This window comes from Taurulus bubalis, assembly GCF_910589615.1.
Source record: "Taurulus bubalis genome assembly, chromosome: 12".
NCBI classification, from domain to species: Eukaryota; Metazoa; Chordata; class Actinopteri; order Perciformes; family Cottidae; genus Taurulus; species Taurulus bubalis.
In genome coordinates, this window is record NC_136600.1 from 555,001 (window position 1) to 568,584 (window position 13,584).

Sequence of the window (13,584 nt, forward strand, 5' to 3'; positions counted from 1 at the left end):
AGACTTCTGCATGCCAATATGAACTCATAGTCAGAGCGCCACCTACTGGGAAACTATGGCAATTTGAACTGGAAATGAAGGACGAAAATGAAAATGGCCGACTTCTGGTACGGTTTAGAGCATGGTCCCAAGAGAGTTATTTTTAAGTTTATATGTGGTACATACGCCTATCAAATATTGTATATCTATGTTGAACGTACTGCAAGGGCTGCTTTGTTGAATTTAGTTGAATTTACCCCTAAGAAGTTAATGGGTCCTTTTCTTTTGAACACAATGAGATACAAACAAGCTTTTGATATATTTTTATGAAATTGAACCTTTAATTATCCACAGAGAATTTTGTAAAAATCGAAGCCAGCGTTTAGGAAGATTTGAGAATAAAATTGTTTTTCACAAAATTCAAAATAGTTGAAATTCTAAGTAGGCGGACTGTAGTGCGACCACGTACTTTTTTGTAGAGCAGACACAACCGGACATGTGTGCCAAATTTCAGGTCAATTAGTGATAGGGGGCAAAAACTGTGGGCTTTCACAACTCACAGGTTGTCAAAAAAACACGTTTTTTTAGGGGGCGCTATCTGACTTCCTGTACGGTTTAGAGCATGGTCCCAAGAGAGTTATTTCTAAGTTTACATGTGTTACATATTCCTAGCAAGTTTCATACATGTAGGTCAACCGTAGCGCTGGGGCTGATTAATTGAATATTTGTAGGGGGCGCTATCGAGCCGAAGTTCCAGTTTTGAGTCATTCAAGTCATATCAGGCAACTACATCTTTGCCTTTAAATGTGTGTGCCAAGTTTAGTTACGTTTCGAGCATGCTTAGTCCCTCAAAAGTACCTTCGTTGTTGACCGCGAAGGATGGGGCGCCACGGCAACAGCGTTACACAAAAATCAAAAGCTTTAGGGGCTGACATCATGAAAGTCTTATGTTTGTCTAGAAGTAATTGGAAGTTGATCTGATTGACCGACTAAGAGAAGCAAGCCAAAGTATAGAAATATTTACTTCATGTTGCCATTAGGTGGCGCTATGACTCTAATTAAAAATTAGACTGCACATGTCTTCAGGCCTGGAGGCTGATCAGACATGTGAAACCTGGAAAGGATCTTATCATGTGGAGTCGAGTTACATCGGTTTATTCGGTCATGGCGAAGGATCGAACTTCTGCGATGGACCGACGCTACGCCGTTCAACGGATCCTTACAATCTTCAAGGTGATGCATTATCAATGTCTTAAGTCTCTTCCGACGCATTTTGAGAGGGATCTGAATAATCTGTGAGGAGCACGGTGTACAAGTAGAAAACATGTAACTTCCTGTTGCCTCTAGGTGGCGCTATGACTAGGATGAAAATTGATCATATGGATGTCTTCAGGGTCAGGAGGTCATGGCATATGAGAAATATGGAGTAGATTCCATCATGTACGGCCGAGTTAAAGCAACTTCCATTTTCATGGAAAATGGTGTCTCTTTGCCGCTGCTCTGCGCTCACATAGTTCGATATTTTGAAAATCCTTTGATAACTTTTCCCTGCAAAGGTCTCAACATCATATTGCCCGAATGTGAAATCAATCGTGTGTAATCTCTAGGAGGAGTTCGTCAGAATACAACGCCTGAAAACAAGGAAAATGACCAAATTGAGCGGTTCACTGCAGCGCCCTCTAGTGTTTGAATATTATGAAACAATTTGGGTACGTTAAGGGACACGATGTTGACATATTCTACAAAGTTTGTGAAGATAGGCCAAGTAATTAGGAAGTTATGTGTATTGACATATTGAGCCACGCCCCTAAGAGGTTAATTGGTTAATAACTTCTGAACGCAATGAGATATCAACAAAGTGGGATATTCTTTGATCACATTGAGCCAATGATGATTCACAGAAAATTTCGTAAGAAACGGACCCAGCGTTTAGGAGGAATGGGCAAAAATTATTTTTTTACAAAATTCAAAATGGCGGAAAATCTAATTAGGCGCATTTTAATTTCACGGATGAGTTTTTTGTAGAGCAGTCCCACCCAGACATGTGTGTAAAATTTCAAGTCAATCGGTCAAAGTTCGCAAAAAGAGTGGGCTTTCACAACTAAAGGGGGCGCTATAGAGACATTTTCTCAGACTTTTGGTCAACATCCAAATTATATTAAAATGTTCTCCGAGTCTGATGGGTGTGCAAAGTTTGAAGAATGTAGGTTTATCCCAAGCACCTCTTTTCCCTGCGCATAGGTCGGGAATAAGAAAAACTAGAAATTGCATTTCCTGCTGAAAATGCGTTGGAATGCAAAAAGCTGAAGCTTAAAGCTTAAATATTAGAAAATACAGCTGAATATAGCTGAAAAGATAAACTACCTGCTGAAAAGTGTTGAAGCCCAAAAGCGTTGAACTGAACTGCTGAACATCCTGAATGTTTAAATGGAAAAGTTGGAAGCAAAACTGCAACATCTAAATAATCCAAGAGATAAATTAAAAGTAGTAGTTGTAGTAGTAGAAATTACAGTAGCATGAGTGAAAGCAGTAGTTGTAGTTGCAGAAGTAGTAGTTATAGTAGTAGTAGTATAAATAACAGTAGTATGAGTAGAAATAGTAGTTGTAGTAGTCTTTGAAATTACAGTAGTAGTAGTAGTAGTTGAAATAACGGTAGTATGAGTAGTAGTAGTAGTTGAAGTAACAGTAGTAGTAGTAGTAGTAGTAGAAGTAGTTGTAGTTGAAGTAACAGTAGTAGTAGGAGTAGAAGTAGTAGTTGAAATAACAGTAGTATGAGAAGTAGTTGAAGTAACAGTAGAAGTAGTAGTTGAAATAACGGTCGTATGAGTAGTAGTAGTTGAAGTAACAGTAGTAGTAGTAGTAGTTGAAGTAACAGTAGTAGTAGTAGTAGTTGAAGTAACAGTAGTAGTAGTAGTTGAAGTAACAGTAGTAGTAGTAGTTGAAGTAACAGTAGTAGTAGTAGTTGAAGTAACAGTAGTAGTAGTAGTTGAAGTAACAGTAGTAGTAGTAGTTGAAGTAACAGTAGTAGTAGTAGTTGAAGTAACAGTAGTAGTAGTAGTTGAAGTAACAGTAGTAGTAGTAGTTGAAGTAACAGTAGTAGTAGTAGTAGTTGAAGTAACAGTAGTAGTAGTAGTAGTTGAAGTAACAGTAGTAGTAGTAGTTGAAGTAACAGTAGTAGTAGTAGTAGTTGAAATAACAGTAGTAGTAGTAGTAGTAGTAGTTGAAATAACAGTAGTATGAGAAGTAGTAGTAGTTGAAGTAGCAGTAGAAGTAGTAGTTGAAATAACGGTAGTAGTAGTTGAAGTAACAGTAGTAGTAGTAGTAGTAGTTGAAATAACAGTAGTATGAGAAGTAGTAGTAGTTGAAGTAGTAGTAGTAGTTGAAATAACAGTAGTTGAAGTAACAGTAGTAGTAGTAGTAGTTGAAATAACAGTAGTATGAGAAGTAGTAGTAGTTGAAATAACGGTAGTATGAGTAGAAGTAGTAGTAGTTGAAATAGCAGTAGTATGAGAAGTAGTAGTAGTTGAAGTAACAGTAGTAGTAGTTGAAGTAACAGTAGTAGTAGTAGTTGAAATAACAGTAGTATGAGAAGTAGTAGTAGTTGAAATAACGGTAGTATGAGTAGAAGTAGTAGTAGTTGAAGTAGTAGTAGAAGTAGTAGTTGAAATAACGGTAGTATGAGTAGTAGTAGTAGTAGTTGAAATAACAGTAGTATGAGAAGTAGTAGTAGTTGAAGTAACAGTAGAAGTAGTAGTTGAAATAACGGTAGTATGAGTAGTAGTAGTTGAAGTAACGGTAGTAGTAGTTGAAGTAACGGTAGTAGTAGTTGAAGTAACGGTAGTAGTAGTTGAAGTAACGGTAGTAGTAGTTGAAGTAACGGTAGTAGTAATAGTAGAAGTAACAGTAGTAGTAGTTGAAATAACAGTAGTATGAGAAGTAGTTGAAGTAGCAGTAGTAGTAGTAGTTGAAGTAACGGTAGTATGAGTAGAAGTAGTAGTAGTATTCATAGTAATAGCAGTAGAAGTAGTAGTTGAAATAACAGTAGTATGAGTAGAAGTAGTAGTAGTATTCATAGTAATAGCAGTAGAAGTAGTCATATTAATAGCTGTAGTAGTAATTAGTAATAGTTATAGCAGTAGTAGTATTAGTAGCAGGAGTAGCAGTAGTAGTAATAGTCCAAATATTAGCAGCAGTAGTCAAAGTATTAGTCTGCGCATTAAGTATTTAATACAAAAATCCTCATTTGAGCTCTATGTTATGATACAGTTAATTCATGGGGCTTTTATTTTGAAAGGGCAGACAGACAGGAGGCTTTACAATGCCTTTGACTGAATATCTGCATGAATATCTCCAAGTCACACACTCCAATGTGTGTGCAGATTGTGCACAAAACCATCTGTTAAACCCCATATTTGGAGGCAAAAACATGCTCAGATCACCATGACAGTCCATTCAACAGAGAGGAGAGGAGGAGACCATCGCACTCATATCCTTGATATTTCTCTGGAGTTTAAATAGACGTGGGAGCAACAGCTTCACTGAGGCTCAGGTTCACACACACACACACACACACACACACACACACACACACACATACACATACACACGCGACAGTGCGCGCGACCGTATTACCACGTGCACGCGTGCGCACGTACACACGCGGACATTGACGCACAGTCGCAAAAGCTTAATAATTCAAGTCAGAAATATTAAAAGGTCATCGTGTCCTTAAGGAGCTGAACATTTTAATAGCTGAGCAGTTTCTGTCGCTGAATATATGAAGGAGGAGAGATTCAAAATGTGTACGGAAGAAATAGAAGATATACAAGTTGCAATGACCTTGTCATATTTCTGACTTGAATTATTAAGCTTTTTATGAAAATTAAAATGAATGTGATCCAATGGAGGAAATCTTCAAATCCTCCTCAACTTCAAAAGTTTACAGGATCTGCATACCTTCAGCTACAGACACATTTTAAACGCTCAAATGTTGACAAAACCTTCAGCTATTATTCTATAATTTCATATTTCTTATATTCAGCTATATTCAGATAAATTCAGCTATATTCTGCTATTTTCAGCTATGTTCAGCTATATTTTCAAATATTTAAGCTTTAAGCTTCAGCTTTTTGCATTCCAACGCATTTTCAGCAGGAAATGCAATTTCTAGTTAGTTGGAATGCTTCAGCAGTCCAACTATTGTTATTGTCTTCTTTATTCAACTTATTATTATTATTATTATTATTCTATTTCTTCCGTACATATTTAGGTATAGAAAGAGAGGGAGAGAGTGAAACAGAAGAAAGAGAAAGAAAGACAAAAGAGGAAGAGAGAGGGGTATAGAACAAGAGAGGTATAGAAAGAGAGGGAGAGAAAGAAAGACAGACAGAGAGAGGGAGGACAGAGAAGAAAGGAGAGAGGGGGGAGAGACAGAGCAGGAGAGAAAACAGAGAGAGGGAGGGGTGGAGAGACATATGGGGAGACAGACAGAGCAGGAGAGAGTGAGAAAGAAAGAGGGACAGAGAGAATAAGTGAGTTGTTATAGGGAGGAACTACAGAGAGAGGGTTGGTAGCATGTTAAGAAGCTAACCTGGAGGGACTTAGGACCCAGGGGAATGTAGATATGAATATACCATACACTCAATACCCATAGTGCATTGCACTCTTGGAAGAGAGAATCATTTAATTTTCACAGAATACAACTGAGAGTGCAGGGGGCGCTACTTACCTGACAGGGTACAAATGTTCAGTCACGGTTTCACATTCATAAAATTACACCAGCAAACTGAATGCTGGGTAAACTCCGCCCACTTGTCACGCGCGCGGCCGTTCGCCTGTTTCTCCACCAACAGCTGCAGTGTGCGGTGATTAGTTCAAACTGAAAACACCTGTGACATGACTGAGAGACTGAGTTGTTTGATCTCCATAGACTCCAGTGCGTTTTCTTTTTTTATAAAAAGATTCATATCTCAAGAACTTCAAAGGCAAGACACCAAAATAATAATATTTTCTGAGAGATGAGACTCTTGCGAACGCGTCGATGTTGTTTGTGGGTCTCTAGGCTACACGATGTGTCTCTAGTCGCAATTTATAAATCAGGTACGGTCGTCAGAGAAAGACATTTTTGAGGAAGATTTAACATGGGAGGGAATGGAAGAAGAAGGAGGCCACCTCTCACATATCGTCTGATTTAAACACGCCTGAATCTGTTGGATTCAAATCGACCCAAGTTTAAGAAGTGAGACAAGATTTCCTACGTTTTGATGTATACATTAGGCCCAAAGACTTAGTATTGTGGAGGAGATGACAAAAAGCAAAAATAAAATCTAACTAATCCTCCAGGGGAACTACACTCAAGCTGTGACATCACCACTCTAAGCGGCGCAATACACACCCATGTTAAAGGCAGAAATGGTGGGAAAAAAGCATGAAATGAAAACACTGACAGTTTAAAAACTATAAAAGATATCAGAAATCTGAAATTATAGAATAATAGCTGAAGGTTTTGTCAACATTTTAAAAGTTTAAATGGTGTATTTAGCTGAACGTATGCAGAACCTGTAAGCGTTTGAAGTTGAAGAGGATTTGAAGATTTTCCCCATCCGCTCCCATTCATTTTAATTTTCATAAAAAGCTTAATAATTCAAAGAGTTTAATAGTTAAAAATATGAAGAGATACAACAGGAGTGTCCTTAAGTAGCTGAATATTTTAATAGTTGAACGGTTTCTGTAGCTGAATATATGAAGGAGGAGATGAGGTGCAAAATATGTACGGAAGAAATAGAAGAATAAAAAAAAAAAATAAAATGAATAAAGAAGACGATAACAATAGTCTGACTGCTGAAGCATTCCAACTAATAAGAATAATAATAATACTTAGCATTTCAATAGGTCCTCGACTCTGACTACGTCAGTGCTCGGGCCCTAATAAACCCAAGCATTGACATGTTAGGAAGCATATTCAGTCCAGAAAAAACATATTTTTCGGTTCAGAAATGGAAAAATGACCTACTTTGACCTGATCCTTGGTCCCACCATGACAAGCTGCTTATCAAAATGACCGCCTACTTCCGCATGTGTCGTCTGCCGCGCGTTCAGAAGAGTCTGAGAACCAATGAGATCGCAGGATCTCGGAACGCCCAAAGAAAACAAAAACTGGCCTTTTTAGGAGACACTTGTACTGGTCAGATTAGACTCCCACCGCCTTGTACGGTCACAGGACGTGTCTTTGACTGAAATCCGCCGTTGTAAGAGTTTTTATGAAGGTTTTAGAGAAACGTTATAATCGCTTAGTCATGTTAAGGAGCTTACGGAATTATTCACAACTTAACAATCTTTTAAAAAAAAATTAAAACCACACGCCTCTTCTCACAAGCGTTACGGTACTTTAGCAATTCAAATGAAGTAAATCGACCCTCTGGATGAGGTGATGGTACAGTTTTAGTTTTGAAAAAACACAATTCTCATTTTCGGGAGAAAAGAAAAAAGGGGTGTCGTGTTTATAAGGCTAAAGGAATTTACATATTTTGTTCCTGGTTCTGTCCCAGAAATAAATATGCGAGCGCTCTACACTTAAATTCAGGTTTTGTTATCTGACTAGTCTGAATTAATTGTTGTCTTGCTAAATCTTGTATCTGGTTGAAACATGGACTGGTGACTAAATCAATAGTTCAGTATCAAGTAACTGATAGAAACATTTTAAATTGTTTACTCTTATCGGACACAAATCAGTTAAAAGTATTGATTGACAACATAATTAAACAACTTGAATGTCTGCTGTATTTAATGTTCTTACGTTCTTTCATCATTAGGATAAATGTAATTTGAGTTAAAACCTTTTTATCCAGGATATGGCATTCCACATAATATAAAACATTTCAACAGAACCAAAAAGGCTCCCAAGCCCCTCGAGTACACAAATTATTTCCACTCACGTTATATTATTTATTGGTAGGGTTGGGTACCGAGAACCGGTGCCAATATGTCCGTCCGCATGCAGAGCGGGAACGAGGGGGCGGGGCTCGAGGGGGCGGGGCTCGAGGGGGCGGGAACGAGGGGGCGGGGCTCGAGGGGGCGGGAACGAGGGGGCGGGGCTTCCAGAAGAAGAAAAAAAATTGCCTTGGCAATAAAAAAGTATGGGTTCAGGCACCGTTTAGCACCGGTATCGTTTTAGAAGCATCGGTTTAGCACCGGTATCGGAAAAAACCCAAACGATACCATCCCTACTTATCAGGGGTGTCACTTTCACTTTTTCACAGCGGAAAGGGGGGCGTGGCTTAACTCTGTCAAAACTGTTACCGTTTCCTTCATCCACCATGGAAATAGCCACATACTTGTTGTGTGAACTCCACATACGTGGGAACATCAAACTCCATGGTGTCTGGGTTCATAATATTATCCGTAGTCCCACAGCAGCGTCTCAATGAAGCCGCTAGCAGCGCTACTTCAGGAGCAGTTTGGTTCAGCACCGGCAGGACGGCGGTGATGATGGGCGGAGCTTCTCAACGCTGACTGGCTTTTGCAACTCAGCGTCAGGCGAATATTTCATATATTCATTCGCGCCGCCTGGCGGAAAATTTGCTTTTTCCTTCACCAAACGCTCAGAAACTGTTGGATGGTCGTGTTATTTCTGCTTAAAATGATTGTGTCTACTTAGTTTTGTTTTGTGGGAGACCGGCAGGATCTCATGGTGCATTCAGGTGTCTGTCATAAGCTCAAGCTGTCGTAAAGTAACTAGTAGTCACTTTACAACAAGTAGTAAACTAAAAAGTAGTAAGTAGTGGATCTTCTTTTTGTTTTTTCACAGTTCATTATATTTTAAAGTTGACCATATGGCTAAATTGTAGTCTAAGAATGATAATCATCAGTGCAAAAAAAAAAGTTAAATTGAAAATCAATTCAAATTGACACCCCTACTTGTGAATTCACCATCAAACTGCATTAACATGATTTAACTTTTTTTTGGCATAACAATGACTAAATAGCAGCAACAAAAGAATTCTCTGGGCAGATAGTAACATAACATTCAACATCAGGAAAACATGTCCATCAACTTGACTGTTTTGTGTGCAGTGATCATCTTCACCCCCACGCGCCTTCTGGGGTTGATGAGTGTCTTTGTATTATGCCACACGTTTTCCTTTGACAAACATGAAAACACAGTAAAAGTAAAATGTAGCAAAGTTGGGTGGAGCTACCGGCTGCTGCGTCCACATCATCTATGTGCACCGTTGTTTCCATAGAATGTGATTCTCGTCGGTGTGTGAAGCCTCGTGCTTCACACACCGCTGTGTGTGTGAAGCCTCGTGCTTCACACACCGCTGTGTGTGTGAAGCCTCGTGCTTCACACACCGCTGTGTGTGTGAAGCCTCGTGCTTCACACACAGCTGTGTGTGAAGCCTCGTGCGTCACACACCGCTGTGTGTGAAGCACGAGGCGTCACACACAGCGGTGGCATTACTCTCCAGTTCAGTCAGTCCTGTTGTGCCTGTGCTGCTCAGTTTTGTTAAGTGATATAGGAATAAAAATGAGCTGTGTTTGTGTGGGTGCACTTCTTTAGGCCTGGACAAGATCGAGTTCCTGCAGAGCCACGAGAACCTGGAGATCTACCAAAAGGCCTTTGACCTGATTGAACACTACTTTAGTGTGGAGGAGGAGGACGCCAGCCTGGCTCCACAGGTGGACAAAGATCAAGGCCAGTTTGTCTTCCAGCAACAGGATGGACCCATGGAAAGATTTCAGCTCTAACCCTCTGCTAGAGACACCAGACATTCACTTCTACAAGAACACCTTACCTTGAGAGACGGAGTAAGACTTGTGACTGGAGATCAAAAGAGCAGATTTGGTTGTTGCCGTTTGAGACTGGGCGTCTGAATGAGGGCTCCGCTTGGCTGGTTCTTTCCCATGCCATAGAAAGCCAACTTTAGTGCTACAGTATGATGTTCCTTTTACTTCCTGAGATGTTATTTGTATTGTTCTAAACTATGTTAATGCTATTTGTGTTACACATGTGTTAGAAATGGCTATCTCCAATTTAGCATCCATATCCTTTTTAAATGTGCAAGCTACCCCTTCTCAGAAAAAGAAACAAAAAGGAAAGAAAGGAAAGCCCCAAATGAACAGATAAGCCAGGACAGATTTTTCTGTCATTAATTCTGGTTAAAATGCTTGGTGTTCAGATAAGGGTCAAGTGGCTGGCCTGGCTGTTAGTACTGCTGAATGTCCTGGTCTTACCGCATGTAAAGTATAAAACATTTGCAAACGCTCTGGAGGTTCTTTTATCCTCACCTGTGGTTTTAGAAAGACTAACGAGCATCTGGAGACTCTGGGTCTTTAATTTATTTGTATTCTGAGAACTGTTGGAGTTTATTAGTGTTCTCTGCCCTCAGCTCTGACTGAAGGCAGGGGCTTCCTGGATTATGTAACTGGCCCGAGTTAGTTTGATATTTGAAACAATGTTCGCTATTGTTTATGCTGCTTATTTTTAATTGATGTTCTTTGTCAGAATCAGCAGCATCGGGGAAAGACGTGCTGTCTGTTACATGATGCAGTGTGTGCAACAATCTTGCTCGTTAAATTGCATTTCTTTTCCTTTTTTGTAGTTTGACACTGAACTAGTAACGTATCTTAAATAATTTTTCCGGCCTGCAATCGTTTTCTTTATTTGAAGGGATTAGTAGAATTTATATATTGTATACACATGTAAGAAATTGTAGAGAAAGTATTTTAAGTGGCTATGGGAGGCTCTGAAGTGCAATTGTTTTCTGGCTGATATCCAGTTGTAATATTTCCGTTCCATCGCTGCGTCTCCTTATTACCCTTCACAGTTGAGGAAGTTTGTTTACTCTGAACCTTTACGCTTTTATTTTTATTTTAAGTTTTCATTTTGTGGTTGAATTACAGGTTTTGCAGTTTTTTTCCCCCTTCTATTAGATGAACCATGATTTGATTTAGATGAATCCACCTTTTCGTACAGCAACATTATTTGCATTAACAGGCAACTTTAAATGCAATCCAAATCTAAATTGACATGCAATAGAAAAAGAATGTTTACTTACCAATTGGGAATGAAACAGGAAAGCATTTTGCTGCGGGCAGCGAACCACCAGCTAACCACCAGCTAACCACCAGCTAACCACCAGCCTCATGCTGGCCCCCTTTAGGACAGCTTTTCAGCGTGCCTAAAAGCTCAACGTCACTGAAAGGTCTGAGGGTGAGAAGATTCTCGCACTGCTCAATGAATTCTGTGACAGCCGTGGAACTCCCTGCTGCACTAAACAGGGCGACCTCCATTCTAATAGGTAATCTGGCTGCAGGCCTGGACTGGGACAAAAATTTGGCCCTGGACTTTTTGGTCCAGACTGACCACCACAATCCGCGCGCAGATACTGTGCCAACTCGGTCCGTTGATGTACTGAACATATAATCACACAAGCCCTTAATAACACTACTATACTGAATAATATCCCTTGATATTCTGGAGCATTGAATAAAATAAATGATGACTACACAGTATGTTGCTCACTTGCTCTTAAGAAGGATACTGGAGAAAGGATTTAAGATTCCATCCATTATCAGCCGCTTATCCGGGTCGGGTCGCGGTGGCAGCAGGTCCATCAGGCCGACCCAGGCTTCCCTCTCACCCACAACACTTTCCAGCTCATTCTGGGATCCCGAGGCGTTCCAAGGCCAGCCGGGAGATGTAATCCCTCCAGCGTGTCCTCGGTCTTCCCCGGGGTCTCCTACCAGCTGGACGTGCCTGGAAAACCTCTAATGGGAGGCGTCCAGGAGGCATCCTGACTAGATGCTGAACACCTCAGCTGACTCCTTTCGACACGAAGGAGCAGCGACTCGACTCCAAGCTCCTCCTGATGTCCGAGCTCCTTACCCTATCTCTAAGGCTGAGCCCGGCCACCCTGCGGAGGAAGCTCATTTCGGCCGCTTGTATTCGAGATCTCGTTCTTTCGGTCACGACCCAGAGTTCGTGACCATAGGTGAGGGTTGGAACATAGACCGACCAGTAAATGGAGAGCTTTGCCTTCTGGCTCAGCTCCTCTTCACCAGGACGGACCGGTACAGCGCCTGTTTTACTGCTGCAGCCGCACCGATCCGTCTGTCGATCTCCCGCTCCACCTTACCCTCACTCGTGAACAAGACCCTGAGATACTTGAACTCCTTCGCTTGGGGTAGGCAGTTTGTCCCCACCTGGAGGGAGCAATCCACCGGTTTCCGGCAGAGCACCATGGCCTCAGATTTGGAGGCGCTAACTCTCATCCCTGCCGCTTCACACTCGGCTGCAAAACGCCCCAGTGAATGCTGGAGGTCACGGATTTAAGATTCAAGAGTGTTTATTTATACAAATACTCATACAAATAGAAGTCCCTGTGAAAGACATAAACAAAAGATGTTTAATATCCATTCAAGTTGTCAAGTGTTGACTAAAATAAATGTATAATAGATAGCCAAGAAAAGAGTGTATTGCTCTAACAAGGAGGATACTGGCTAAATTACCTCAGGACAGTGGCACTGGAAGACAACTGTAGGTCACAAAGCACACACTGGAACACACAAAGCTCTCCTCAGCCCTGCGAAAGACGGACAACATTATTTTTGTGATTTGTACTGATTACAATTAGTAAATTAACAACCCAGTACTTAATATACTCATTTACAACAATACTCACAGATGAAATAAAATACTCTCTGGTCCTTGATGAACTGCCTGCTTTAAACATATTTTTCATAAACAGGTCGGGGAACATCTCAAACAAATAGGCAACCTGTGTGTGTGTGTGTGTGTGTGTGTGTGTGTGTGTGTGTGTGTGTGTGTGTGTGTGTGAGTGAGAGAGATAATGACTGAGTGAAATTATGACATTGCATGATCTTCAATCTAAAATAAAAAGTGCAAATCTATCCAAGGTTTTGTTTACATGGTTCTAGGCAGCACAACAGGCGTTTAAGGGGGAGAGAGAGAGAGAGAGAGAGAGCGAGCGAGCGAGCATGGGACATAAAGATTGAGTCACTTTACAGTATTTTCAATCAGAGATGGTTGGATAATACAAATTGAACAATTAATAACAATAAAAGTAATACTATTATTGTCTTACCTTATTAGATGAGCAGTGTAGTCAGCAGTGCGGTCTTCTCTGCTACTCTGTTGACCACAGCGTCTGTCCAGGTGCATGAGGACGTCCTCAGTCGCGTCAACATGAAAGCCTCCTGGTGGTCCTGTGAGAGTGTGCTCCTGAGTCTGCGTTTAATGCACTTCAGAGTTGAAATGTACGTTCACAGCCACCTGGGTGATAGACAGAGTGAGCAGAAACTTGTATCCAAGTCCGATGAGATGATATGCATCTGTTAGGAGGTTGAACTGGCTGAGTATCTGGTAGCAGCAAAGTGGACAGTAGTTGCAGGAAGTGCAGCTTTTGTGCATTGGTTCAACCTCCTCTTCATCATTTTCATCAGCTGTCCTGGACATGTACTCTTCCAGTGGTGAAGCCTTCAGTCTGTCCCACTGTCCAGCTAGATTTTCAGCTCACACTGCAGGTAGGCTACAGTGGCCTTGTTGTTAAACTTGAGTAGACACTTACTGAGCTCTTGGAGGGC

The 13,584-nt window shown here is 40.8% G+C and overlaps 1 protein-coding gene across 1 annotated transcript in view; it reads left to right on the forward strand.

Annotated features, from left to right (window-relative positions):
* The window catches only part of kpna5 (karyopherin alpha 5 (importin alpha 6)), a gene marked incomplete at its 5' end in the record, with an annotated part of 28,440 nt that extends 16,792 nt beyond the window's left edge, over nucleotides 1-11,648 (forward strand). Inside the window, one exon of the mRNA XM_079228135.1 lies at nucleotides 9,539-11,648. Within this exon, the coding sequence (XP_079084261.1) occupies nucleotides 9,539-9,726 (188 nt within the window). The 3' untranslated portion in view covers nucleotides 9,727-11,648. The remainder of the gene's footprint in view (nucleotides 1-9,538) is intronic.
* Nucleotides 11,649-13,584: the final 1,936 nt, after the last annotated feature.